Raw genomic sequence first — 24,756 nt, 5'->3', positions numbered from 1 at the left:
TAGCACTGCCTTCAGGCTTCAATGCAGGCCTGGGACATATTTTAAGATGCTTTCTAAGTTGGTGGACAAGCAGTGCTGCAGGCCCACTAGTAGCATTTAATTTACAGCCCGGGGTCCATGTAGTGCACTTTACTAGGGACTTGTGAGAACATTAAATATGTCAATTATGTATATACTAATCAAACAATGTTTTAGAAAGAGAGCACTTTACACCGGTTAGCAGTGATAAAGTGCACAGTCATAGTGTAGTGCATGTTTAAGTCTCATTTAAGGCTGGTTGAAAGACAAGTTAATACTAGACCAACGGGTGCTGCTATGATAAAGGAGTTGTAGTGAGTGATGACAGCTATAACGATGTGCTTTTAATAACCATTAGGCAGAATTAGGATGACCTTTAGGGAACACATTTAAAACCCTTATATGATGATGGTTCTTTTCGTCTATTTTTTTTATTTGCTGTGTTTGTGTCCGGAACTGATCCACAATCTGCAGCCAAAGACTCAAGACTTTCAAGCAAAATGTCATGGTCCACTGAGTAAGTAGCTGCCCAGAGTCAAGAAATGTTATTATAAAATTCTTAGCATTATTCAAAGACAGCAAAGATCTTCTTTTTTTTGGCAAGAGATAATGTTCTGCAGGATGCAGTTTAGCTTCTCACACTCTTGAGCAGTCTTGTGGAACTTTGCATGATGTTTGCTCTTTATAAAGGTGTGTAAGGTCTTGATTTTTGTAATAATGTAGTCAGGTGGCAATCATTCCCTGAAGCCTTCATTTATTAGCTTTAAATCCATATTTATCAACTCAGCAAAAAGTATAAATGCAAATAATAATCTGAATGTGGTAAAGCGAGGCATCTGGTAAAAAAAAAAAAGCAGGCGTGGATAGGGCTTTGGCCACAGCTTAAAAGGTAGACCCTTAGGAGCTTTTGCACAGAGCACAGCAGCAGTCGGTGATTGGACATACGTGAAATCGAGCATCTTGACCAGGTAATGATTTTCTTTTGGACTACTCACATATTATAACTATTACAAACAACTATGATTATGCAAGCTTGATTTCTTATGTGAAATGCTTTTTGTGCACAAGTATTTTTTTTTTTTTAAACAGAACTTTTTATGTGAAAGGTATCTTTGTGCAACACATTTCTGAACAGACCATTCAAAAAACACTATTATTAGTGATTTTATCACTCATTATAATGTAATAAATTTTGTCGAAAAAAAATTACACAATAGGCACAGGATTACATACATTACACTGATGATGGCGTAATTACTCACCAACGTTTGCATGGCCTGACAGATGTAAAAGTCAAATTTTCACTGACTGATCAGTAAAAAATAAAATTACATTTCACAGCACTTGTTTTCCCCAAATGTTCTGAGGCCCGATTTGGAATCAAAAGCAGCATGAGACAAGTTTGGCAGCCAAACTCTCATACTGCACATAGCAAGGGAGGGTAGTAAGTGAGCCTTACCAGCATAATGGATGGGGGATTGGAAGGTGTTCCCCACACCAACACATATTTTAAAAAATGCCGCTATGGTGCGGTTTACAACACATTTTTCATTATAGATCAGTGGTTCCCAACCTGTGCTATGGGACTCCTGGGGGTCCGCGAAGCCTCCTCAGGAGGTCCACAATTGCTTAGAAAATTAAATAATATTGACAGATTAAGCCCCAGCATTCAGTAATGACTCAGTGGGGGGGTCCCCGGATTCTAATAAAGATTGATTGGGGGTCCCGGGGCTCCAGTAATGATAAAGCAGGGGTCCACAGAAGTCACAAGTTTGGGAACCACTGTCATAGATCATTCTGCAGTCACTGAATGGATGGATGGAGATTGAAGACATGACTGCATAGCTCAATGATGAATAGTTGGATGTGCCATGAGTGGGAGGCTGAATTAATTCAATAATGGATGACAATTGATAACGATTTTTTAACAATGTTTAGCAAATGGTCTCCAAGCACTGACCAAGGGTTGGTGCTCTGGTTTTCCTTTAGATTCTATGTTAAACCATCACCTTCCCCAAACACTACCGCCACCTACCCTTGTAAAATATGCATAGCCCAGATGTATTTAACACAGATTTAGCACCACAAAGAACTAATCATAAAGCATCAAGCAATGATATAAAATAACAGAGAGAAAGACAAATCCATGTAGAGGCTGAATTGCACAACCGAAAATAGGAAACATTGCATCAATCCTGTCTTCCACTTGACCATATTGTGTGGGCAATTGCCATGTCCACAGTGCCTCCTTTTACTCCAGCATCACAAGAGCACCTATAAATACATCAGTTCAGGCGTGGGCTGCACAAACACAAACGCCTGCAATGAATCTCTATCTATAGTGTACTCCCTATGTCGCATATGAAGAGCAAAAGCCAACTGTCTTCCCTCTTGGATCTCTCTAGTAGCTTCGTTCGCAGTGCAGTGGTGGAGGAGCATGAATGTCTCTGAGTTAATGATTAGCATCAATTTAACAATTGTCACTAAATTTAATGATTTGAACTTAATTTACTAAACTGAAATGTGTTGCAACGGTCACATTTTAAATCAATACACTGTTTTGAATATTGGAGGGTCATTTTTTGTAAATTGGACTCTCTGAGCAAAGCAACAACTGATGCCTCACCCCACCCCTTCTCCCTGAAAGGTAGCACTGCTCTTCATGAGCCTGAAAGAGAAAAAAATCAGCTAAATGAAAAGCAAATGGTTTTGAAATGCGTGATGATTGACTGGTCACACTTTAAAGCCATGGGGCATATTTAAGAGCCCCTAGCGCCTCCTTGCACCACATTTGCATCCTTTTTTTTTACACTAATGTGGCTCACGGAGGCCAAAATCACCACACCATATTTACAAAGTGGCACAATGCATGCATTGCACCACTTTGTAACCCCATGCGCCACATTATGCCTACACCAGGCTTCATGTATGCAATGGGGCATTCCCTGTTTAGGGAGGGCAAATTAATGACACAAAGAAATCTAAAGGATTTCTTTGTGCCATCTTTTTTTGAATTTGTAATGCCTGCACAGAGCAGGTGTTAAGATGTGGCTCCATTGTTTTCAATGGGATTCTAGGTGCATTGGAGGATTAGCGTCAACATTTTTGACGCTAATCCGGCAAAGCACCAAACTGGCATAAACAATGTTGACGCTAGTTCCCTAACTACCGCCATGGTGCACCGTATGTTAAATACGGTGCACACATGGTGGTGTTAGGGCGGCGCTAAGGGACGCAAAGAAAGTGGTGCTGCACTCGGTGAAGCACCACTTTCCTTAAATATGCCCCCATGTGTGATGCCTAGTTTGTTTGAAAAGCTCTGAAGCACTCACTCCAGGCAGGAAACACAGCTGGCTTGACACCCAGCAACAAAACCAGCCGCCACTAGCAGTAAAACTACCCATCACCATGTAAACTCACCAGGAATAGGCCTGGTGTGGCCAGTCTGGGCCTGACCATTAAAAGATGACAGGAGTTACATAGGCATTGGTGCAATCTGTTTAATCTGCCATCAAGTCTCATTTAGGGTTGGTTGTTGGACTAGCTGAGAGTAGACATCTGCCCAGGTCTACACCAGAATTGGGGTGTCAGACTGCCACTGTAAAGAATGACAGGGTAGGGTGAGGGGTAGAATTATGTTTTTTAGTGTTGATTAGTACCTTTTATTTTTGCCCAAAACAGCTCAACAATCTTGGCCATCTTTGGTTCATTTCTATAGATATGCATTGCAAGCAGGGAAACAGAATTCAAGGCATTTGTACGTGAGAAGTGGACATTTTGAAGCCAAAGATTCCTATTTCCAAGACTGCTACCTTCCCCAGTTGAGCCACCAGATTCTTAAAATTATGAAGCCATGTGAAATTCAGGATATGGAACCAGAGTACCCCGGATTTAATATGGCATTGCAAAAATATTGTAGCCAAAATATTGACTACTAAAATATCTTCACATTATGTATATTTTGATAAGTAAAGTTTTAGTATACATAACTCCAAGCACATAAACCTTGACTTTAGGTATACAAATATATATTTACCTTGACGATATTTTGTTAATCAGTATTTTGCATACATTATATTTGTAGCACAATGTTAATATCGTCGACATGTGGTCATACAACAAAAATTCACTCCTGTGTGTTCTGCACCACTACATGACTGGCTCCATGAAGAGCTGCTAGAGAACTTCCTGTACTAACAGTATTCCTTATTCAACAATCTGACAGGTCAGGGATGCACAGCAACCTCAAGTAGTATGCACCATCATCTTCCCATCCCACATGAAATTTGCGCATTCAAGAGAAGGACCTACAATGTAGGCAGTTCCTATACATTGAATGTATAGGCTATATAAGAGGACCCATCCACACGTCACTGAGTAGGTGACACACTTGAATAACTACCTTAGCCATAGTTTTATTCATCAACTGAGTGGGCAAATCTAGGGGCAAGTTGAGAAGGTTCATATACTTTATATACTTTAATAGTTGCCATTTTTGCAGTTGAGGTACACACTTGGAAACATAATGAAATGTATTAACAGAAGAAATGTTACACTTCAACGAGTTATGTAAACATACTAAGCATTCGTGCAAAACTGAACATTTAACTTAATGGAGTTCCTGAAAATGGTCTCCGACAGTGAATACTTTTGAAGCAAAATCTCAATGCAGAAGGTACACCAATGAGCTTATATCAGCAGATCCTGATATGGATCTGGAAAAGGACATTCATCTTATTAGGCAACATCCCTTTGTACGCTGACACTATCCCTTGTTGCAGGAATGGGAATATACCTTAAAAAACAAAGGACAAGGGGCAAACAAGTCTGGCAAAACAGAAAACAGTTCCTTTAATTAAACATTACGGCTAGGAGAGCAGTTACAGAACCGGGGACTGTGGACTGTCTCTCGTACATCAAATTGAAGCAAGTTTTATACATTTTTCTGGGTGCAATAAAACCATAAAAATTTGAACAGTTGTCACAGAGTCATGGATACAATTCCAGAAACGCCTCGAGCTGACGTGGATACAATGTGGGCCAGTGAGAATGTGTCCAGATGTCTGGCCAGAGGGGCACGTGTTCACTGCATGTGCTGTGTATGTTGTGTCCTGATTGGCCAAGTGTACCTAACTACATGTGGCATCTAACTTTGTGGTGTTTTTGAGAATACATGCATCCCTCTGGTCATGTGTGCTTTATTGGGGCCAGTCTCCGGGGGGTATTGTAGTGTTGCTGTCTATCTGTGGAATCTGATGTAAGTTTTCTCATTTGTGCGTTTGGCTGCCAGCTAAGTATTACCCCACTTGTGAACTGTTAGTAATTACCCTTCAGGCCTGGGTCTCAGCGCCTGCCTGACCACGTACCTATGTGTTGGGGTTGATGCAGAGTTCATCCTGGGGAAATCTAACAGTAGTGATACAACTTTGTTCGTGTATGAAAATGTATCGTTCATGTATAGAAAAGTCTTATTGTCGTGCACATCATCATTGGGCAATGCAATATCAATACCCTGATGTCTGAAAACCCCTCCTCATCCATAAATATCAACCATCCATGAATCCGAGAACCCATTAATGTCCCTAATTGCCACCAAGGTTAATGTAATATTGAATGTTTGATAAAAATATTTTTTCTTTAACATGTTTCCTTTAATTCTCAAGTCTTTGTATTTGCTTAAAATTGTCTCTCCTTAAAATTGGTTTTCTATCATTTAGTTTCTGCTAATGTGGTTTATCTGTTTTAGTTTTTTCCATTAATTCATGTACATCATTGTTGGCCGTCCACATGCATCATTGTTGAATAAATACCACATAAATGCATAGGGATCAGTGAAATGGCGCCAAAGTTATAAGCACATCAAATATTTTTGTTCTCCCCTTTTAACTATGAACCTTCTTATTAGGTCTCAATGAAACCTGAAATCCCGGAACTGGCTTAACTAGCTATTAATCTGTACCAGTGTTATCATCAAATAAACACTTATTTGTCAGCCCTTTTAACTGAACTCAAAGCATCAAGAATAAACATGCAAACTGTCTGCAAAGTGTCACACAGATGTGTGAAACTGTGCCAGTTATTAGCAAATCAAAGATTTTGTGACCTCACCCCCTTTAACATTGCCCCTTCATGTTGGATCTGCAGGAAATCTAAGGTTCCTGCTTTTGTCTTAACCTGCTAACACTTCCATGCCTTGCAGTGCACAGCCTCTAACGCCAGTGCCAGCTCAAAAGGCCTGGATTGCCATATAATTTTATAAATTGGAATGAAAAAATATCACACTTCACACTCCACACTAATCTGCAATTCACTATTTTCCTTAAATAAACTGTTACAAAACATTAGTTTTAAAAAAATGAGTCTTTGGATTTGTTTCCTAATTCTCTTCTTTCCTCCTTAGACTTGATTGTAAGGTTTTACTTTAAAACAAAGCTGGAAGCATGGTGATTCGCTTTAATAGTTTGATGAAGCATTTAGTGGTGCTTATTGAAATCAAATTCATACATTCTCTTGTCCCTTTTGAGGTCTGTGTCTATCTTTAACAATGATTTATATATATACATACATATATATTTATTCACTGAAAGAAACAAAGGTTACAGGGACGTTATAGTTAGGAAATACAATAAAAAAAAAACCTTAGAAATTCACTGAAAAAAACAAAGGTTACATGGACCTTATAGTTAGGTTCTGAATTTACTCATACAATACCGTAGAAATTCAACAGTTATAGGTACCTCAGCTAACTATAAGTGGCGCTCCCGTAATGTACTGCTTATGACTCACATTTTACATCACTCATGACATGGTCAGTGACATCACTCATGACATCTCATAAACAATTTGCCCCTGCGGGGTGGTCCTTGGGGTGAGGGGGGCACGCGGCCCTTCCCACTGTAATTGCAAAGATCACCACGGGGAGGGGGTGGCCTCCAGGGCAGCGGGAGTGGGCCAGGAGGCCCCACTATCTCACACATTACAATAATGCCCTGGGGAGGTGGTGGTCCCCAGGGCAGAGGGAGGGCCATAGGCCCCCGCACTAAAAAAAAAAGAGCCCCTGGGACTTGGTTGGCCCTGGGGCAGCGGGAGGGGGCCAGGAGCACATCCCCCTGCTTTTTTTTGTTTTTAAAAGCCCCTAAGACTTGGCCCACTCAAGGGCATCAGACTAAGGAAGCATGGTTAGTTTTTTTTTGTGATTTTACAAGTGGATTTGTGGATGCACTGCGCCTCCCCTTGTAAAATCAACAAAAAAATGCTTTTTAGCCCACGGGAGGTCCCTTTGGGACCCCAGCGCCAGAGCTAAGGGGTCTTCATTACCTGGCCCTTTTTGGTTTTTTTAACTTTTTTGTAACTTTTTTTTGGGGACTCGGCTGAAGCCGAGTCCCAAGATGGCTGACAACACTTCAACAGCTTCTGTTGTTGAAGTGTTATCAGCCAATCTGATCTCAGCACAAGACCATTAGGGGTAGTGAATCCTTCGCGTCCATAGATATACAAATTTGTTTTCCTCTTAATTTCTCAAAAACTTCTGAACTGAATTACACCAAGACAAAAAAAAACACTCTTTCTGGACCAGGACCTTCCTTAAGCCAAATTTGATGTAATTGCATCCAGTAGTTTTTGTGCTATCGCTGTTCAAAATCCCTATAGAAAAATAAATGGGGAAAACGCGTTTTGGGACCCCCCTTTTTCCTCAGCCCCTCCCTGGACAGATCACCCCAAAACTTTCCGGGCAGCAGCTGACGGAACTGTCACATTTAAAAAAAAAGTTTTGTGAAGATGTCATGCGGTGTCAAAGGTTTAAGCAAGTAAAAAAACGCTTTTAGTTTTTTTGTATAGAAACATAATTCTACCTATAACGACTTCCACTAGGAAATATATATATATATATATATATATATATATATATATATATATATATATATATATATATAATCCAAAATGCCACGAGCTCCTGCCGAACACTTTAACACGGTTGCTTCCTTTTATGTGATTGTGGCTATCAAAAATTTAATGTCCATCAACATTCCTAACAGGAACACAGCTCGGAGCACTCTTGGGCTTATATATATGTTTCCTTGTTCACCGGATTGATGTGTTGTTTTGATATAGATATATATATATATATATCTATATCAAAAAAACATATCAATCTATCAATCCGGTGAACAAGGAAACTTTGTTTCCGAAATGCATTGAGTTTACTGGATGGCCATTAAAATGTTTTACTTCAGCAATGATTTTGTGACTGAGGCTCATCATTGATGTCCTTGGCGAGAAGTGACGATTTCGCTTTGCGGATTGATTATTTTGATACGAGGCGGTCACAACCCTGTCTCGGTCTGCCGTGCCGGTGGCAAAGGACACCGGATGTTTCTTGTATATAGACATAAATATATATATATTTATCCAAAGAAATCCCAAGTGCGAGTTTTGCTTTACCCAACGAAACTAGCCTACATTGACCCTACTAGTAAAAGAGATCAATGTTTGGCAGAAGACAAAGGGCCTGATTACGAGTATGGCGGTCTCAAGACCCCCAGAATCACGGTAGCGGTCAGACCGCCGCGGCTGTGGCAGTCCCGCTGCCACATTACAACCCTGACAGTCTGACAGCCAGGGAACCGCCATCTCCTCCAAGATCTCTGATCCCGACTGGATGATGGCGGTCCTGGTTGTGATCTGCCAGGGTGGGGTTGATGTCAGCACCTCCCTGCTGATTACAACCTTGTTCTCCACCAGCCTTTTCATGGCGGTCTGACCACCATGAAAAGGCTGGCAGGGAACAAGTGCAGGTGGTTACAGCTAGGCCCCTGCTCTGCCCATGGTGATGGCATGGGCAGTACAGGGGTCACCCTGCCCAGCACCCTTGAAATATGCACTGTCTGCTGTGCAGACAGTGCGCCTTTCAAGGGTGCTGGTGCACCCTGCGTGCAGCAGAATTGCCTCCAGCTCATTTATGAGTCAGGAACACTGCTGTTGCACCTTTACCACTGGGCTGATGGGCAGAAACCTTGGTTCCCACCTGTCAGGCCAGTGGGAACATTGTAATGGGGCTGGTGCGGAGACCGTCAGCACCGTGGCGTTCTCCTTGTCCTGAGTTTGGCAGTCGGATGTTTCCGACCGCCAAACTCATAATGACCCCCACAGTGACTTTCTATCTGGAGAAGAGCAAGATCCTACTCATTTCAAATCTGTGGAATGAAAACAGAGAATGCTATATCTCTGAGATGAGCATTCCTAAAGCAGGGAAGTAGCAGAAGAAATGGCTCATAAGGGTGAACATTACACACTGAGAGTAGTGAAACCGTTTACTACATATGGGCATACTGAATTTAACTGTATATGTTATGTAGTGTTCTAGTGCCATGTACCATGGGCCATTGATACATGGTCAAACTTACTTAGAAATACAGCCTGTGCCAGCTATCCCAAGGTGTGAGGACCTTCTTAACATTTTTACACATTCATAACTCCTGCAAATAGCCATGCAGCCATGCAGTTAGGCCACTGGACACTTCAAAAACAAATTCCAGAAATCCCTTCTAAAATTAATTTCTCTTGTCCAATTTTGTCTGCAGCATCACAATCAAAAGTCCGTCAAATGAGCTTACAAATCTTTAATAGTTGACCAAGATGGTGAGTTTCACTTCCTACAGGCTTTCCTCATTAGGCTTTATGGGAGTAGGCAGTTGTTGCGGAGTTCTCACCTCACATTCTTCATATGGCCTTTAAATTTTAAAAAGATACAAACATCAGTTATTTGCAACACTTGTTTCATCTCTGTTTAATTAGAAATACACTACTTGAAATATGTGCCTAAATATAACCTAGTCAAATGTTTCCGAAACAAAATTGCAAAGCAAATTTATATCTAAAGAATTAAAAACTATGATCCAGATTCAAAATAAAGCAGATCCCTTTGTTCACCACTGTACCTTTTTCACACTTTCCTAGCAATTACAATCATATCTATTCACAGTCCGGAGCACCCCCTTTCCTGGACCTTCCTTAACAAATGTTTGCAATTAGAAAACATAGCTCCTCAAAGCCAGTTCTTCTTATTTCACTTAACAGACAGTCTTTGCCTTTCAAGTTTACATACACTACAGGCGGCTCAAACTTCCTTCATCTCATTTCATGCCCTCCCCGGACATAAATCTGTGTACTATCCTGTAAGATGTTCTGTAGCTGTAGGTTTATGACCTTTACAAAGAATAACTTGCTTCATTTATCAACACTAATCCAAACCACACATAAACATTCCTCATGAATGGATCATTTTCGGCTGGCTCATTGTTAAAATGGCATAGGATCTATGAACAATAGGGTTGGAGGGAGAATTTGCTGCAGTGGGCTGTGGAAAATTATCAATTTGTGGGGAATGCCCTGGTAACTTCCTGGCAGTCTTCATTATCATTAATCCTACTTGTCATCATCACAGTCATTACTTTTGAGATTAACCCACCTCATGTCAAGGGTGCTGACCCGGGAACAATGCCACCGCAGCTTTCAGTGGGAAAGTTGTAATAGGGCCGGTGGGGAGACTTCCAGCACTGCAGCACTCTCCTTGTCTGGAATTTGGCGGACAGATGTTTCTGTCCACCAAACTCCTAATGACCCCCTTACACCGATGTAACAGCACAGGATAAAAGTTAAGCCATGCCTATGGCACCAGAAACACAGAATGGTAGTTGTCCTAGCCCTTTCAGCTGCAATACACTGCAGCCTGAAATCGGGATTGCAAGGTAGAGAGATTCCTCCTCATTAACCCCTCCCTGTCTGTATGTAAAAACATCATTTTCAGATCTATTCTCAAATTAGAGATCTCCTATAAAGATTCTATGCTGAGAAGGAATCAGCTGGCATTTTGGATAATTGATGATAAACCAATGTCAAGTTTTACACTTCTGGACAGAACTCAAAAGCTTCAAGCTTCCTTCTTTGTCAGAGCATGAAAAAGCTGATTGTTCAGATAGGATCTTGAAGATACAGAATGGGAAGCAATTGTGCCATCATTTGTGTGAATACCCTTGGAGCACTTTGGATGGCATTTTGTAAATGTATTGCAAGTCTGCAGCCTCCAGTTATCTTTGGGACCAATGCAATGGTTGACTATATACCTTTCACTCGTTCCAAGTGATGTACTGCTCTGGTAGCTTTCTTTACTATCAACAAATATCTTCTCCCACTGCTTCAGTCTTGATTGGGTTAGAGGGGAAAGGTATATGAATTAGCCTTGTCTCAGGAGGCAAAGCAGCAACCTCCATTTGATAGCCATCCCTGACAATCTTCAGAACCAAGCACCTGAGGTGCATTGTCCCAAGGTTGCTCTGCAGTGTCATATGACGCCTCCAACTGGCCACTTTTAATCATTTGTGGCCTATTTGTGTCTTACTGAGTGTAGAATGATTCCCCCTATGGTCAAACTAACTTTTCAAGATCTCCCCTTTCGGTCTCCTAATTTGTGTTGGTGGTGTCTTGGATAATTATTATCAAAATGAAGGCCTACTTGATCTTTACCATGCTTGAGGATCCTGGTTGATGATCATGACAATTAGTATTTTTCTCTAGCTTTTCTCAAAACAATTCTACCTCTCAAAGGATAAAAACATGGTCCTATACTGTGCTGTATTTGTATGCCAGTTTCTTAGATAAAAATTCCTTCTAGCTGCAATTGTTGTTCCTTCAGCCAGCCAATGCAGAGGCTCTCACAAAATTGAAAGACATGTTTGAAAAAACTCTACTTGTCATTCCATTGCTCCTATAGGCATCAAATACTTGCTTTTAACACTGTCTTTGAAACATGTCTTTAAAACTAGAAATCAGGGACTTTGGTATACCCTGAGCACCAGCATCAGAATTCGTCAGTGCAGAGTAAGTTGTATTATTTGCCACATCCTTTACGGAAATCTTTCCTACCAGTGATGTCCTCCCCATCAGATTGGCCACCCAGAATTCAACTAAAACCAACTCTAGTATATTCTTCTCCACATCGTCAATTGGACAGAGCCTGGTCAAGGATGTGGGAACTTTGATCTGACCTGGATCCCTCCACTCCTGCAAAATAACATTCTAAACATTCTAATGTAGTGGATGGCCCAAAATAGGAGCTCATTTGCGCTATCTAATTATGTTTTCAATTACGTATCAAGAGATTGCTCAAAGGAGAAATTCATATTCCACCACACTTTCCCAGGGATATCAGGTTGCATCTCTTCCTCTATATATTCTCTAATTCAATCTGCCGGCAGAGGTTCCTAATCTTCTGCCTCTGAATTAAAATCCATTCCTGGATCCTTTACCTGGGTGGTTGACTTTTGTTTGTGAGTGCACAGTTTCCCCATATGATCTGTAGGATCTGTAATACACTCTGGATACAGAGAGTACACTCCACACCAAGAGTGGAATCTCCGCACTTGGGGCGGAGATTCTGCAGAGATTCTGCCCGAGTGCGCAGATTCCACCCTGAATGCCAACGTAAATATACTACTCGTAACTTACCTTTGTGAATACCGACTTTTGGTCTAAACTTAGACCAAAAGTCTAAGTTTACCTTGGTAAATCAGGCCAAGTGGACCCAGACTGAGTGAGTCTTGAACTCCCAAAAGGCCCCTATCCATTCTTGGACCCTTGGCACCGAAACGCGCGTCGGCACTACACCTGGGGCAACACTGTGAATTGGACCTTATTTCTCTTCATATGAATTTTTTGATATGTGATATGGATATTGGACTCTATGAAATTGTTTTAACAAAATGGTAATTAAACTAATAGTTCATAAGAGAAGTTCCCTCCTTAATAGATTTTTTGTAATTATTAGGTAATTTTATCTCTTTTTGAGAATGGTCCCACTGTATCTTTTCTCTGTTTTTAATGAGTGTGCTTAAACTTGAGTGAATGGTGTTTTTTACCTTTGACTATTCCCAGGCCTCCCAGACCAATTTATGTTTATATGTATGTTTGGTATCAAGTGTATTGATTTATATATGTAAATAAAATTATATATATATTTTTCTGTATCTCTTTGTATGATTATATTTTTATGACTTTGGCTTGATTTGTGATACTTATCAGATATAGAGATTCCGCATTGTGGAACTATTTGTGGAGATGGGTTGTCCTGCTCCTTTATCATTACTTGTAGGGTGCCTATTTATAGACGTTCAGCGTGTTTCCATTAATTGAGGAAGGTGGCAATGGTAATGGATGCTTTGAGGATGGTGCTGAGTTTGTTGCTGATTGTCTTTCTTCTGCCATAGAAGATATGGAAGGTGCAGGAGTCCGTCGGTGCTCCTATGTGAACAGAGTTCATGATGGCTGTGATGTTTTGAGTGGTGAGCTGGTCCCAAGTGGTTAACAGGTGGTCAGGGTTTGTCTCAGTGGGAGCGATGAGGCTGAGGATGTCGGTGGCAGTAGGGTGGGGCTCAAATTGTTTTTTGGAGTCAGAAATCTTGTTGTAGAAGAAATCTGCCAGGGAATTGCAGAGTTCCTGGGAGGGGGTGATGATTTTTTTCAGCGGCTGGTGGGTTGGAGATCTCTCTGACGATGCTGAATAGTTTTTTGTTGTTGTTGGCACTGGCCTCAATGTGATTAACAAGGGAACTCATTGCATCGTTTTCAAGAGTTGGTGGTATTAATTGAGCAATGTTGTGTAGGATGCTCAGTCCGTGTATTCTTGCTGGTGAGCCATCTTCTTTCCAGCTGCTTGTTGCTGTGTTTTGGAGTTCTTAGTTCTGTGGTACACTAGGTGGCCTGTTTGGAGGGTCTCTTGGGTCTTGAGGGCTTGATGATGGCGACTCTGTCAGCGCAGTTGGTGATCCAGGCAGAGAAGTTCTTGACAGCTTGTTCTAGGTTGGTTGAGGTGACCGAGTGGGAGGAGTTGAGAGTGTTGGTCCATTGGCTCTCTAATACTTTCTTTGTGCTTTCGCGAAGGGTGCTGGGGGGACCTGTGATGGTGTAGTAGACAATGGCATGGTCTGTCCAGATGAAGTGGTTGGCGTGGCTGTACTTGACTCTATCACTCCTGTGAAGATAGGGTTGAGTGTGTCTTGAGATGAGCGTCAGTTTGCTGACTAGTTGAGTGAGGCCAAGGGTGTTCATCCTTTCGAGGAGGTTGGAGGTGTTGGTGTTGTCAGGGCCATCAAGGTGGAAATTGAGGTCTCCAAGGAAGATTTAGTGCTTGGAGTCAATGGCAAGTGGTATGATGAAATCGAGGCTGGCGTCAAAGAAGCTGGGGCAAGGTCCTGGGGGTCTGTAGGTGAGCATGCCTCTGATGGTAGTTTTGCCATTGGTGTGGAGTTGAAAGTGAAGGTGCTATATGATTGGGGTGGCATCATTTGAGATGGTGGTACAGTGTAAGGCTTCCTTTTGGATGATGGCGATTCCACTTCTGTGTTTGTTGTTGCGGTCTTGGTGTATTATCTTATAGCTGTCTAGAGTTGCTGAGGCGATGTTGGGAATTGATGCAGAGTTGAGTCATGTCCTGGAGAGGGAGCTGACATCAGGGGTTAGGGAGGAGATGGTATTCCAGATCTCAGTGGCATGCTTGCAGAGGGATTGTGCTTTGAGCATGAGGCAGTGAAGGTGTTCTGGGGTGATTGTGGTCAGGTTGATGTGCGAGTGGGTGCCCTGGTGATGCAGGTTAAGAGGCAGTGCCAGCAGACAAAAGGTCCTACTGTAGATCACAGCAAGTTGTGGCAGCAGTAGTCATTGTGGGTTCCAGGGCACAGAGCTCGGAGGCGGCGTAGGTTTGAGTGGTGGGAGGAACCAGGGTTCCTGGTGCTGGACGTGGTCCCAGGACAGACTAGCACAGAAGGGCTTGCTGCGGCCTCCATTAAGTTTGTCTTGGGAGGCGGGCAAAAAATGGAGGGAAGAGCGGCGTGCGGAGTGCCGCAGAAAGCAGAAAAGAGAGAAGAAACTGACCAAAGAGATGAAAACGGTACTTTAAAAACAGAGAGTAAGGTAGGGCTAAAGAGACATGAAGTTAAAGGCTAAATAGCAGTAGAAACAGGTATAAAGGACTAGATACAGAGTTAAATGGTTGGATACAATGTTACAAGCAAGGATACAAATGTTACAGCAGAAAAGGCTAAGTACAGCGGATGCAACGACGATAACAAAAATGTACAGCAAGCTATGAAAGCCATTGAAAATTATAACAACATTGAGAAAACGAGGAACAATGAGTGAAAACAATAGTAACAGCAAAAAATGAGGAACAACAATAAATGAGGAATAACAAGGCAGCTAGGGCGAGCAAAAGCAGCAAAAGAGGAGAGCGGGCACACGGAACTGCTCAATGAGGTCGCGACACAGCCGCCAAAAAGTAGGCCCTGGGAGGAGGGAAGGGTGCTTAGAGGCAGGAAGCAGGTGAAAAACAAAGGGAAGCGTGAGCAGCGGTGGGGATAGTGGTGGAGAAAGCCGAAAACAGAGGAAAAAACAACGAAACAGGTGAAAACAGAACTTTAAAAACAGAGAGTACAGTAGGGCTAAAGAGATACAAAGTTAAATACTAAACAGCAGGAGAAACAGGGATAAAGGGTTAGATACAAGTGTTACAGCAGACAAGGCTAAGGATAGAAGATGCAACAACGATTACAGCACTGTAAAGCAAGCTATAAAAACCGGGGAAAACAACAGCAAAAGTGAAAAAATTAGGAACAATTAGTGAAAACAATAATAGCAGTGAAAAAAATTAAGAAAAAACAAATAAAATGAGGAATAACCAGGCAGCTAGGGCGAGTGAACATAGCAAAAGGGGAGAGCTGGCATGAGGACCTGCTCAATGGCACAAAAAGCAGTCAAGCTAAATTTAGAGGCAATGTGTTACATATTTATACCGTACACAAACATCAACACAGTGAAAATAAAAAACAATAGAAATCCCAAACGAATTTAGACAAATAAAGTAAAATATAATAAATGATTTGACACCAAAACCATCAAAATCCAATTAATACATTAAGAGTTCTGAATTTTAAAAGTTTAAGGTTCAAAATAGCAAGTCCACAGCTTTAGAAAATTGCCACCTGGGCACCTTTAGCACCACAACCAAGGGACCAGGAATGGATGGGGTCCTTTTGGGAGTTCAAGACTCACTCAGGCTGGATCCTGGTGCAAGTCTAAGATGGTGACAGCCTGTTATTTAGTTGTGGCTCAGAACAGGAGACCAGTGAAACTAGCCCTTAAAGTCACTATGGAAGTCCTGGGAGCAGGTGGTTAGGCATGTTTCTACGGTAGGGCTGGTCTCTGAAAGTTCCAAACAGGCTCCAGACAACAAAGCAGTCCTTCCAGGTACAGCAGCCATCTGGCAGAGTGCATAGAATGTCATAGCAGCAGGCAGTCCCCTGGGAGTCCTTACGCAGGTCCAGTAGTGAACAGAGGAGCAGGTCTGAGAGCCCTATTTTTATACTCTGGTGCCCTGCTCCTAGAAATTGGGTATAGTTTCCAGAGAGGTTCTCTGAAGTACAAGAATTTCCTGCCTCCCCTTCCCTGGCTCCTAGCTGGCTGCACTGAAAATTCAGGGTTGTTAAGCCTATTGTGTGGTGACAGAGTTCAGCCTATTCAGTTGCAAGTGAGGCTGTGCTTAGGTACGCCCCCACATCAAGTCAGTTAATAGCCCATTCGGGCTCTGCTAATCCTTATTGTATGACTGCCTGGCGTGAATTCACAGTGTCCCAACTGTCAGTTACACCCAGTCATGTGACCTAAGGCAGGTTACAAGCACAGAGGGCTAAGGGCAGGAAAATGCCAACTTTTTAAAAGTGCCATTGTCAAACTTGTGATGATAAATCCAACTTTACCATTAAAGAGGGTTTATCATTACAAGTTCATAAGTACCAAACATGATGTATCTACCACCTCTGGTTTAGGAATTACAACATATTAATTTTAATAAGGAATCTCCAATGTTACCTTATGAGAGGGGTAGGCCTCTCAGTAGTGAGAAAACAAATTTGAGAGCTTTTCACATGTAAAATTAAAAAGACATGTTTTAAGGTTCTACTTAAGTGGATTACATAATAACTGCAATAAGCCCACTGGTTGCATTTAATTTACAGGCGCTGGGTATATGGTATACCACTCTTCAAGGAACGTACATGTAAATTAAGTATGGCAATCATGTATAGGCCAATCAAATCATGTTTTAGGAAAGAGCACACACACTATAGCACTATAGCACTGGTTAGCAGTGGTAAAGTGCACAGAGTCCTAAGGCCAACAAGCAAAAATCCAGCAAAAAGTAGGACGAGGAAGGAAAAACATTTGGGGGTTACTCTGTAGAGATGGCCATTTCCAACAATCGCTTTAGATATATGTAAGAAATTATGTTATTAGTTTAGGGGATAGATGCTTCTTGCAGGCATAAACCACAATCCTTGTCAGGGTGGACCACAAAAGTTACCAAATTAACTTTTGGTTAACCCTCTGGTAGTTGGCACAAAGCAGTTAGACTTAACTTGAGAGGCAATGTGTAAAGTATATACACAGTCCACAAACAGTAATAATGCAAAAATAATGCAAAGACACAACACAAGTTAAATACCAAACCAATTTAGAAAACAAAGTACATTTTAATAGACAAAATGATACCAGAATGACAAAAATCCAATCAGCAGAAGTGGAGATATTCAATTTCAAAATTGTAGGTTTCTATCACTCATAAAAGCACATAGCGCCACTTAATGTGATCTGTTCATGCTAGGTCCAAGAAAAAAGTTGCCTTCTCAAAGTTCAGAGCAAACAGTTTTGTTCGCAAAGGAAACATCCGGAAGAGTGGAAAGAGCACTGTAGCGTGAAGAGCAGACCTGGCATCACGAACAGTTGTTCCAGGAGCTTCGCATTGGCGGTCAAAGTAGGCTGGGTTGCTGTAGTGTGAAGTGCAGATCTTACATTGCCGGTCCTTGTTGGTGGTCGCTGTAGTGTGAACAGTTGGGTTCACCAGACCTGCACGTTGGTGGTTGTCGGAGGCTCAGTGTAAACAGGCCAGTTGCAAAGAGCCCAAAATGTCAGGATTGCACCTTCTTTCACAGGAGATGCTTGACTGATGCCAGCCATGGATCCAGGATCTGAGGAGATACCGCTTGGGGATTAGGAACTCACTCCAGTAGAGGCCAGCAGGGCTGAGGCAGGTCCAGGCAGGTCCAGTGCAGCAGGTTATCTGGGCAGTTACAGGGAGACCTCTGGAGCTTATAGTGTCTCTATACCTTGGACAGGAATTCAACCAACCGACCCATGGACTCAATCAGGTTGCCTGGGCTGAAGGAACAAGGTTCAGTCTTTCTTCTCAGAGATCAGGCCAGTCCTCAATCATTAGGGCAGCCCTCTGGTGGTCAAGGCAGTATTCAAGCAGCAGAGCACTTCTTTGGTTGCAGCAGAGCAGCCCTCTGAGGAACAAGGCAGGCCTCAAGTAGCAGGGCAGTCATCTGGGCAACAAGGTAGTCCTTCTGTTTTAATGTCCACAGGTTGAGGAGTGAAATGACGACTGGCTCAGGAAAGATAATATTTGTACCTGGTGTCAGGTTTTGGGGGGGGAATTCCCTAAACTACCCCCACATCTATCCTCTGAAAACATATTCCCTTTCCCTGTTAAGGCTCCAAAAAGTCTAGTGTTTTTTTTATTTGTGTGTGCTGGAGGTAAGTCATTTGAAGTGTAAGTGGGGCAGGGAACAGTTCCATCGGCCAGCCATCCTGGAAGGATGGCCCATCCTGCCCACACCGAGTGCCTCTTTTGTCACTGTGTGGAAGGAATGCACAAACCCCAATAGCAGAGCCCGTTCATTTTCATGTGACTGAGGGCACTGGCATAAAGCACAAATGGTTAAGACAAGAAAATGCCAACTTTCTAAAAGTGGTATTTGTAAAATTGTGACTCAAAATCCGCAGCACCCCCTCACCCAGCACCATTGCATTGTTCACTGTCTGCTTTGTAGACTGTGAACATTGTGAGGGTGCTGATGCACCCTGCGGACTACAGCATTGCCGCTGGCTTGATTATGAGCCTGCGACAATGCTGTAGCCTGGTTCACGGTATGCTGGCAGGTGGAAACCGAGGTTTCTGCCTGCCAGCCTAGCGGGAAACTCTTAATGGGGCCGGTGGGGAGATAGCCTGTCAGAACTCATAATGACCCCCATATCTCCATCTCCTCCCAATTGAAAGTTATCACTTAATAAGTGTAATAACATATCCCATTGTTAGTGGGTAGAGATGGGAGTAATAGGCCTCACAACAGTGCATATGTATTAAAAAGGAAAGTTTAGATCTGGCAAAACGTTTATTTTATAACTAACTGACATCACAGTTCAGTACAGTTAACAAATTTGCAAATCTGTGTAATCCAAAGTATTTAGGCCCTCATTATGACATTGGCAGACAGCGGAAACCCGTCTGCCCTATTATGCTTTCTTTGCTGGGCCGGCGTGTGGAAACAGTGTTTCCGCCCGCCGGCTCAGAGGGTAACAGGGCCTTAACATTGCAGTCGGCTCCTAATGGACCAACCGCGACCATGACCTTATTCTTTTATTTCGAGTTCACATTTGAAGACTGGAATCATATTGCTTCGGTATAAACTTTGGGAAAACTTTTGAAGAAAGTTTAGTTAGTTTTGGAATATTCCCGTGCTTGGGGCACAGCAGTTGCCGAGCCTGCATGGAATTATTTCCCCTAGGAGCATTCAATGTAACTTTTGATAAGTGTAGGTGTGCTTCCTACCATTTATTTGATTTTTTTTATTTTGCCAGGTCAAAATGACAATTTAAAACTGAACTACAGGCTGCAGCGGCTGCATCCACTGGTTAAAAAGACATATTAATCTAGCGAGAGTCTATCTCTTTAAAACATTTTACCTTTAAAATCACTAGCAGTGTAGCTGGTGAGCAACTGACATATGGATGTTTAATTAGTATACACAGATAAAATCTTTTGGCAGACCAGGGTGTACCGTTCAATGACACATTCAAAGATGAATCAAACTAAATATTCTATATTCTCATAAAGTAATTCATTAATTTCCTTAAGCAAATTGTGTATATGTGCATTCATTACTGCTGATCAACAGCCTTACACAGCAAGGGGCATATTTATACTCCGTTTGCGCCGAATTAGCGTCGTTTTTTTCGACGCAAATTCGGCGCAAAACCAATGCCATATTTATACTTTGGCGTTAGACGCGTCTAGCGCCAAAGTATGAGGAAAGAGCGTCATTTTTTTGCGTGAATGCCTTCCTTGCGTTAATGAGATGCAAGGTAGGCGTTCCCGTCCAAAAAAATGACTGCGACACAAATGCGTCGTATTTATACTCCCGGGCAAAAATCACGCCCGGGAATAGGCGGGGCAAAAAACCCCGCATTTGCGCCTCTTTTTAACGCCTGGGTCAGGGCAGGCGTTAAGGGACCTGTGGGCTCAAAATGAGCCCACAGCTGCCCTCCCATGCCCCCAGGGACCCCCCCTGCCACCCTTGCCCACCACAGGAGGACACCCAAGGATGGAGGGACCCATCCCAGGGACATTCAGGTAAGTTCAGGTAAGTATAAATTTTTATTTTTTTAATATTTTTTTTTGGCATAGGGGGGCCTGATTTGTGCCCCCCTACATGCCTCAATGCCCAATGACCATGCCCAGGGGACATAAGTCCCCTGGGCATGGCCATTGGGCCAGGGGGCATGACTCCTGTCTTTACTAAGACAGGAGTCATGTAAATGGCGTCTGGGCGTCGTTAAAAATGGCGCAAATCGGGTGGAGGCGATTTTTTTGCGTCAACCTGACTTGCACCATTTTTAAGACGCCCTAACGCCATTTTCCCCAATGCCGGCGCTGCCTGGTGTACGTGGTTTTTTTCCACGCACACCAGGCAGCGCCGGTCTGCTAGCGCCGGCTAACGCCATTCAATAAATACGGCGCCCGCATGGCGCTTCAGAATGGCGTTAGCCGGCGCAAAACTTTTTGACGCTAAACTGCGTTAGCGCAGTTTAGCGTCAAAAAGTATAAATACGGGCCCAAGTACTTCTCCAGGAGGCACTTAAAGCAATGATTACAGAGACAAAATATGTGTGAAAAGATGTAATACTTCATGCATGGGAAATAAACACAATGACAGTGGAGCAAGAAATGATTGTTTTCAAATGCTATGATAAAGATAACTCTCTAATTTTTCAGTCCATGCTCTTGGCAATCTGCAAGTGATGAACCCCAAACGTCCACACAAGTCACACATTAGCCTTTTCATGTTTTCACATTTTATTATTTCTTTAACGTAATGTGTAGTTTACACTTTATGCATACTACAGAAACAGAGTAAACTCTTGCTGCTCATTTCTGCTTTAATGTGGAAGGCATTAAACCTGTCAATCAATTAAGTCTCTTTGTTTGCACAATGAGATTTCTTTTATTTGTTGAATATCTATTGTGAGGAATATGCTCTAAAATTTGAAATCTCTGTTGGTGCAGGTTGTGTGACCTACGGTTATTTAATTTCACAGTGCTTTTGGATTTGTTTATTCACAGCTTAACTATTCTGGTTCTGCCAGTGAATATTCCTGTGCATGCTCATTTGAGTAAACACAAAAGATGCTGTCACATGGAGGGTCATTTTTAAATTGATTGGTTTCCAAGGTTATAGATGGAGCACTAAATACAATTTAAACAATGGATTTATAAAATAGACAAATGATGTATTTTACTCCCTGCACTATAAATCATAACACTGTTTTTTATCTTCTAGGTGCTGCTGCAATCATGCTGGCATTCATAGCAAAATGCTTTCTTCTTGTCAACCTGTAAGTATACCTTTGATTTCTGCAAATATTGTTTGATCAGCAGTTTTCAGCATTTGTAATGGACTTTACCATTTAGGGAGCAAAAACAATGGCATCTGCATTTTAGTTTTATGTCTTTTAGAAGTATCGATCTAAATGCTGTAGTGTAGAAGACAAACACCTAGAAAATAATTAGTTTAGTCAGTCACTACATGCCATTAGCAGGCTATTTCAAACCAGTGGGTTCTCATTAATGTATGTATGTATGTATACCAAGATTTATAAAGCGCATTCCTACTCAATAAAGCATTGAATCGCTAGGAGGAGAGAGCATAACAAAAGCAGACACAATGAAGGGCACTACCCAGAGAAAGAAAGAATTATAAAATAGACAGAAGAAAAAGAAAGGAGAAAAAGAAAAAACGAACACAGGTGATAAGACACCAGGGAAAGATTTTAACGAGGGAAGATGTAAGTTTTTACCAATTTCCTGAATTTAAAAAACACAGGATTCTTGCCTGATGTTCAAAGGGAGCAAATTCCACCTTCTGGCAGCGGCCACAGTAAAGGCTTTATCCCCCCATTTAGCTTTATAGGTTCGGGGGACCTGAATCCGATAAGCTTGAGAAGACCTCAAATTTCTCTTAGGTACATACCAGTGAAATCTGGAAGTCAAATACCGTGGTCCAATCCCATGAGCTGCCTTAAATGTTAAACAGAGCGATTTAAACTGTATACGCTGACCCACCGGCAGCCAATGTAATTGCTTGAGGCTCTCTTTAACTGATGTCCGCCGAGGGAGATTAAGAACCGCTCTGGCGGCGGAATTCTGAACCAATTAAAGGCTATTAATCAACACCTTGTCCAGATTGAGAAATAAGGCATTGCAATAAACTAACTTGGACGTCACCAATGCTAAGATAGCGGATACTCTCCATTCATATGACAAATAAGGGAAAAAAATTCTGAGCATTTTGATGGACCATACACTGATCTTTACCGTATGGTTAGCCTGCTTTTTGAAAGATAACTGATCATCAAACCAAATTTCTACTTACAGTAGAGGGCACAGGGAAAGTGGCACATTCAGAGGGCCACCACCATGAGTTCCATAGCTCCTTCCCAGGTCCGAAGCATAAAATTTCGGTTTTGGTGGCGTTCATTTTAAGCCAGTTGGTATTCATCCATTTACTCACTGCCAGCATACAATTGCTGAACCAATTCGCCACCTCTTCCCATGGCTGATTAATTGGGATAATAAGCTGAGAGTCATCTGCGTAGGAAGATGGAATGAAACCAAAAGATCGAATTAAACTAGCCAACGGAGCTACATACACATTAAACAGCGTGGGGCTGAGGGATGATCCTTGAGGAATACCACAAGGCAAAACATAAGGTGTGGATGTAAAATCGCCACAGCTAACTGTGGTCCATCTATTCATAAGAAAGGACTCCAAGAGCTTAAGCGCCCGGTCCCTAATCCCCAGTTGATGAAGGAGAGACATCAGCAAAATAGGAGATAAAGTGTCAAAAGCCGCAGATAAATCTAAAAGAACTAAAATAGCCCCCTGGCCTCCATCAACCATCCTCCGAATAGCATCAGAGAATGAGATCAAGGCCGTTTCTGTGCTGTGCGCTTTCCTAAAACTATGTTGAGAGACATCAAGAACTTCCGCTTCAGCTAGGAACTCAGCCAGTTCCAGATTCAGAGATTTTCTAAAACCTTTGCCAGATATGGGAGAAGTGCTATTGGCCGCAAATTACTTAAATCCTGACTATCACCGTCTGTATTTTTCTTGAGGGGTACCACTATGGTTTCTTTCCAAGAAGAGGGGTACACCCCGGATATTAGGACCTCTTGATGGGGCTAACATCCGAGCCATCAGATCAGGAACCAAGTGAAAAATAGAAGGAGGAAACGGATCAAGAGGAGTGCCAGACTTGATTTCAAGAACCCTCTTTTTAATATTGTCCAAAGTAGGGAAATGGAAATCTGATAATAGTTGTTTGCCACTTGCATTAGAACTAGCAGGTGTCAAGGAGGGAAGTGCTCCAAGGGTATCCTGAGGAGCAAAGTTGCTATGCATTTGTAGAATCTTCTTCACAAAATGCACAGCAACCCTATCACAGAATTCCTGAGAGTTTTCCAGACCAGCAGGCTTAAGGGGCGTAGATAAAGCCTTTATCGTCTTAAACAGCTCCCTAGGGGCATTTATTGGCTCCTTCACTTCAGTGGTGTAAAAACTAGATTTGGCCTTAAATTGCGCTACTTTATAAGCCTTCAGAGTGGACTTTAGAACCGCACTTTCCTCAGGTACTGGATTAAGTTTCCACCTACGCTCCTGTTGACGGTACTTTCTTTGAAGGAGTTTAAGCTCCTTTGTAAACCAGGGATGGCCAGGTTTCTTCCGGCTGCTGGGTCCCCTATATATAGGAGGCACCAGTAGGGCCATGGTCATTTCCACCCCTTGCTAAAAAACTATAGAGCAGGGGCAGGGCTAATTTCTTCGCCTTAACCCAGCCATCTACTAATGCCGGGACTAATTCCTCTGCTTTAACCTGTTTCCATAGCCTTACCACTTTACCCACCTCCTTATTGGGATAAAAAAAAATCATAGAGGCAAATTTAAAATTCAACAGGTAATGATCTGTCCAGCTCAGCGGAACGATGGTTAAAGCCTACTGTAGAGAGGCTTGTACAAAAACCCCATCCAGATTGTGCCCTGCAATATGTGTTGCGGCTGAGACTCTGAAGGTCCAATCAAGGGCCTCCATAAAATCTAAAATCTCACGAATCACGGGGGTGGAAGTCTCATCAAGGTGGATGTTAAGGTCGGACAATATAATAGCTTTCAGAGACAGGACTATGGGTTCTATCAGCTTGGCCCAGGACTTTACCAAATTTGTGGGCGGTCCTGGCGGGCGATAAATCAAGAAACCCTCCAACAATACCCCACTATTTTGGGAAATCTTAAAGGCCAT

At 42.3% G+C, this 24,756-nt stretch overlaps 1 protein-coding gene across 1 annotated transcript in view; it reads left to right on the top strand.

Moving 5' to 3' along the window:
* Positions 1-863: 863 nt before the first annotated feature.
* Positions 864-24,756, top strand: part of LOC138258772 (galectin-8-like) — a 266,967-nt gene continuing 243,074 nt past the window's right edge. The window contains exons 1-2 of the mRNA XM_069206019.1: positions 864-986; positions 21,741-21,795. Of these exons, the coding sequence (XP_069062120.1) occupies positions 21,755-21,795 (41 nt within the window). The 5' untranslated portion in view covers positions 864-986; positions 21,741-21,754. The remainder of the gene's footprint in view (positions 987-21,740; positions 21,796-24,756) is intronic.

The sequence above is a fragment of the Pleurodeles waltl genome, chromosome 9, assembly GCF_031143425.1.
Source record: "Pleurodeles waltl isolate 20211129_DDA chromosome 9, aPleWal1.hap1.20221129, whole genome shotgun sequence".
NCBI lineage: Eukaryota > Metazoa > Chordata > Amphibia > Caudata > Salamandridae > Pleurodeles > Pleurodeles waltl.
The sequence above is the reverse complement of the archived record's forward strand: the minus strand, read 5'-3'. Positions and strand labels throughout refer to the sequence as shown.